The sequence below is a fragment of the Triticum dicoccoides genome, chromosome 7B (assembly GCF_002162155.2).
Source record: "Triticum dicoccoides isolate Atlit2015 ecotype Zavitan chromosome 7B, WEW_v2.0, whole genome shotgun sequence".
Classification (NCBI taxonomy): Eukaryota; Viridiplantae; Streptophyta; class Magnoliopsida; order Poales; family Poaceae; genus Triticum; species Triticum dicoccoides.
The window spans coordinates 468,598,111-468,602,475 of NC_041393.1; the positions used below are offsets into that span (position 1 = coordinate 468,598,111).

A 4,365-nucleotide genomic window follows, 5' to 3' on the forward strand; every position below is an offset into this window, starting at 1 on the left:
TATAAATGGTTTATTTCGTCTCCAATCTTAGTTTTGTTGAGGTGTTCATTTTCAATCCGGATCGGCACCAGCATGAAAGTAAGACAAATCATGCGCTATTGATTAAGGTTGCATCATAAATAGCATTTTAAAAATGGTTAACGAGTAAAATAACATCATATTCAGGTTATATACATATTTCTAATCAAATTTCGTATATAACATCTTAAATTCGGACTTAGGGTTTAAAAGATATTATATATTTTTTAAATCATTTGATATATACTACGGGTTGGTTAACCCAAACATTAGGGGGTTTCCTGCAAAAACAAGAATTTGACTTAAAACTGCCCCGCTGGTTGATTACCGAAAACACCACTGGGTTTCCAGTAAAAATAAATTCTGATTAAATATAGACTGCGAGTTGATTACCAGCAACATCAAAGGCCTATTCCCTTTAGGAGTATATACAGAGGTATAGATTAGATAGAAGCAAATTTCTGCTCCATGGGAAGGAAACTGGAATTCTAATGGAAGCATTTCATAAGGAGGCAAGCATACAGAGGGGAAACTCCTTTTGGAGTTAATTAGTCTCCATAGCAACCGAAATTTGTTTCCTACAAATCTGGAAGAATCAAAGCAGGGGTAGTGAGTGAATCCCACGTAGTAATTGATTTTAGTTTTGGTAACTCCCGACTGATGGTGCATGGTGGCCACTGTCCTGATCTCACGATTGTGTGGGCTTTGATCCAACGGCCATCTACCGATCTGACGGGATGGCCCTCCGTCCCGTTCCGTTTCCACCGGGCCTATAAATTCCATTATCTCCCTGACATCCTTTTGCCACTCCTCTTGTCGCTTCCTTCCAAGGTTACAGGTGAGTGAAGGTGGACGGAAACCAGGGGAGATGATGATTGCCCGCGGCTGCCTCCTCAGATCCAAGGTGACCGCGGTTCCCCTTCATTCTCTTATTGATTGCCTATCGAGACTGTTGATGTGGGGCGAAAGAGGTAGTACTTCCTCGTATTCTCATCATCCAGAAACGCCAGAGGTGTTCCTTGTTTGTCCGAGGCGTAAGTGGCGCCGTAGATTACGATCGATTCAAGATGTTCCTTTTCGCTTGATCGATTCAAGATGTTCCTCTTAGTTCGATCGGTTCTGGAGCAACAGCGATAGAGCAGTTCCTGGGGATCTGTTTCTGTTCGTCAGTTCCCAAGCTTTTACACTAGACCGTGTGTAAAAAAATTCAACAGGGGAAAGTTAACATGTCTGATCTTTTATTTTGTTTTTCTTCTTTCCCTCTCACCGCACAGGCTGAGAGCATAGTGAAACATGTAGCCAGCGGTGGAAGCTGGCATGGGTTGCATAGTTTTTCAGAGGCATCAGCCAGGGGTTTCAGCTCTGAACCGTCTCTTCAGGCCCACTCGACGGAAGAAATCGGGTAAGTAAAATCTCCATGAGCAGAAATGTTAGTGCGCCACACTCTGTTGCGCGCTAGGATGCTTGCAAGCTTCACATGGATTATATCTACGGTGTATAGTTTCTACTGATGCTGCAACATTTTACCAGGTTCAAGGGGCATGGCATGCTGGCTCCATTCACAGCTGGCTGGCAGAGCACCGATGTGCATCCCCTGGTTATTGATAGATCTGAGGTTCTGGGCCCTGCCATTGTTTAATGTTCACTTGTCTATAAATTGCAGTGATTGTAACTTGAAAGTTCTATCTTACACTCTGCAACTCATATTACAGGGTGCATATGTCTATGATATCAATGGGAAAAAGTATATAGATGCTCTTGCAGGACTCTGGTGTACAGCTCTAGGTATGTGCATTTCATGATCCATGGAGCCATATTTTACTACATACTGGAAAATTGTTGCGTTATTTAGATGATGCTAGTTGCATCACATCTTTCTATTTCTCCATGGCCCTGGATGGGTAGTCCAAACTCAAATTTTATGTTCACTTGTAATTTCAGCTCTAAGAGCTTTTACATGGATTTAAGTTGTTCCCAGATAATGTAGGGCAGTGCACTGCACACTTTTGGGTTAGCAAGAGTAAACAAAGTTTTGCGCAAAACTAAATCACTTGATACATTTTTGCTCGGGAAAAACTTACCACTGACTGATTGCACTTAATAAAAGTGCTGGCTATTCCTAATTCAAATGAGTGTCAAGATGAGCAAGAAATTGTCTACTTTCATGTTCTGTTAACATTGATTTTATATCTAGATGCTATCACTACACTCTTTCCCATTTTTTAATATGCTTGGAAGAATAGAAAAAAAAACAGTAAAATAACATAAACAGTTCTTCTTAGTTGAGCACCCTTTCCAAGCAAATATATTAAAATTGTCCACAGCAAGTTTTTTTTTTCTGGAAAGTAAGGGTATCGATTGATGCACACATCCCCAGCGAGGAGGTAGTTCATTTTCCATCGATTGGAAAGGAAGGGTTGCTTAATTTAAAAACCCACCTACAAGAAGGTTTCTTAGACTTATCATATATGATCACATATATTTGGGTTTAGCAACTGTGGTTAACATTTTTTTTCCAGCAGCTACATTTTGCAGATTATTTTTAGACAACTTTCCCTTGGCTGTTCTCATTATTTTCAGGTGGTAGCGAACCTCGACTAGTCAAAGCTGCAACAGAACAATTAAACAAATTACCCTTCTATCATTCCTTCTGGAACCGTACTACCAAACCCTCATTGGTACATACTTTGATTTCTCCGTGTGTCTCCTTAAGACAATTGCTAATGATATACGTTTTCTGTTGTTGGGGACATCCTGTCCATTTCTATCTTCACCTTCTTCCACTAGAAAATAAAGAATGTTTATGAAAAGACCGTTTGAATGAAGTTCATGATGGATGCTGTGTTGCTAACTTCAGGATCTTGCAAATGACGTTCTCAGCATGTTTACTGCAAGGGAAATGGGAAAGGTATTCTTCGCAAATAGTGGTTCAGAAGCAAATGACTCACAGGTACAGGTTAAACAAAATGTCATCTGTTCGAGTTTATGATAGTCATATCTTAAGCACCTTTTTCTTATCTGCCCACTGTGCTCAATCATGAATAGTCGAAACAATACACAGTGTCACATCCTGTCGAAAATATACATTTTGCCACAGAAGAAATGACTATGCTTTTGATCTTCTATGCACAGAAACATTAACACTATCATGGTTGTGAATTTTATATTGTGTTCCTACAGTTAGTCCACCTGCCTGAGTAGCGTCTGGAGCAGTCATAAACTAGTTTAGTACTTAAATGCAACATGGCCTATTATTGCTAAATCTTGCTCTGTCTATGATCGCTATTTAGACCCATGATCACTATTTAGATCCATGATCGCTATTTAGATCTTGCTCTGTTGATGCCTTTCCATGATTGCTATTTAGATCCATTCCTCCACTCCTAGTAATGCTGGTTTTTTACAGGTGAAACTAGTGTGGTATTATAACAATGCAATGGGGAGACCAGACAAGAAGAAATTTATTGCACGCTCAAAATCGTAAAGCTCCTTTTCAGTTTCTTTACTACTCTATTCTACCTAATAGCAGTACATATCTTGTTGCTTCATTTCTTCACAAATCTTTACCTAGCAATCCAAATCCAGTTTGCCTTGCATATTAGTTGTTCAGTGGCGTATCGACACCATATTGAATTGCAGTCCAAGTGTTTTGCATGACAATCATGACATGAACATTTGTTTTGTAATAATTTTGCATCACAAGTAATAACAAATTGAATAGTCCAAGAATTGCATTGTAACAAGTCTGCACCAGGACACATGCATCCTCTAAGCATTACCATTATGGTATTTATTCTGATTTTGTAATATGATTTTAACAAGATATTGACTCTACGTTCATACAGATATCATGGTTCAACATTAATATCAGCTAGTTTATCCGGGTGAGCAAAGGATCTTGCATAACAATAGTATTTCTTTCTTTCAATCCTTCAGTTGTGCAATATAATTTATGAGGATGTTCTATTTTCCTCAGTTGACGCACTCCTTATGTGTCTGGTATATTTGTAATCACTTGCTAATTTCTTCTTTATCCGTAGTCTTCCTGCTCTTCATCAAAAGTTTGATCTACCGGCACCTTTTGTTCTGCACACGGACTGTCCACACTACTGGCGCTTCCATCTTCCTGGTACCAATAAGCCAGTTTGTTTTGTACAGTTGTCTCAGGATATTATGTTTAATGAAATGAATTTGTTGTGATATAGATGAAACAGAAGAAGAATTTTCTACTAGACTTGCAAACAACTTGGAGAATCTTATCCTAAAAGAAGGACCAGAAACAGTAAAGTTTATGTTTTTATTTTCTTATCATAATGGATCCTATGCTATAATGTTTGGTCAAAGGTT

The 4,365-nt window shown here is 38.9% G+C and overlaps 1 protein-coding gene across 1 annotated transcript in view; it reads left to right on the forward strand.

Moving 5' to 3' along the window:
• The first annotated feature begins 817 nt into the window (after positions 1 to 817).
• LOC119339000 (probable gamma-aminobutyrate transaminase 3, mitochondrial) overlaps positions 818 to 4,365 on the forward strand; it is a 6,647-nt gene continuing 3,099 nt past the window's right edge. Inside the window, exons 1-10 of the mRNA XM_037611191.1 lie at positions 818 to 922; positions 1,293 to 1,420; positions 1,549 to 1,633; positions 1,731 to 1,803; positions 2,599 to 2,696; positions 2,876 to 2,968; positions 3,425 to 3,498; positions 3,864 to 3,902; positions 4,059 to 4,147; positions 4,224 to 4,362. Coding sequence (XP_037467088.1) covers positions 887 to 922; positions 1,293 to 1,420; positions 1,549 to 1,633; positions 1,731 to 1,803; positions 2,599 to 2,696; positions 2,876 to 2,968; positions 3,425 to 3,498; positions 3,864 to 3,902; positions 4,059 to 4,147; positions 4,224 to 4,362 — 854 coding nt within the window. The 5' untranslated portion in view covers positions 818 to 886. The remainder of the gene's footprint in view (positions 923 to 1,292; positions 1,421 to 1,548; positions 1,634 to 1,730; positions 1,804 to 2,598; positions 2,697 to 2,875; positions 2,969 to 3,424; positions 3,499 to 3,863; positions 3,903 to 4,058; positions 4,148 to 4,223; positions 4,363 to 4,365) is intronic.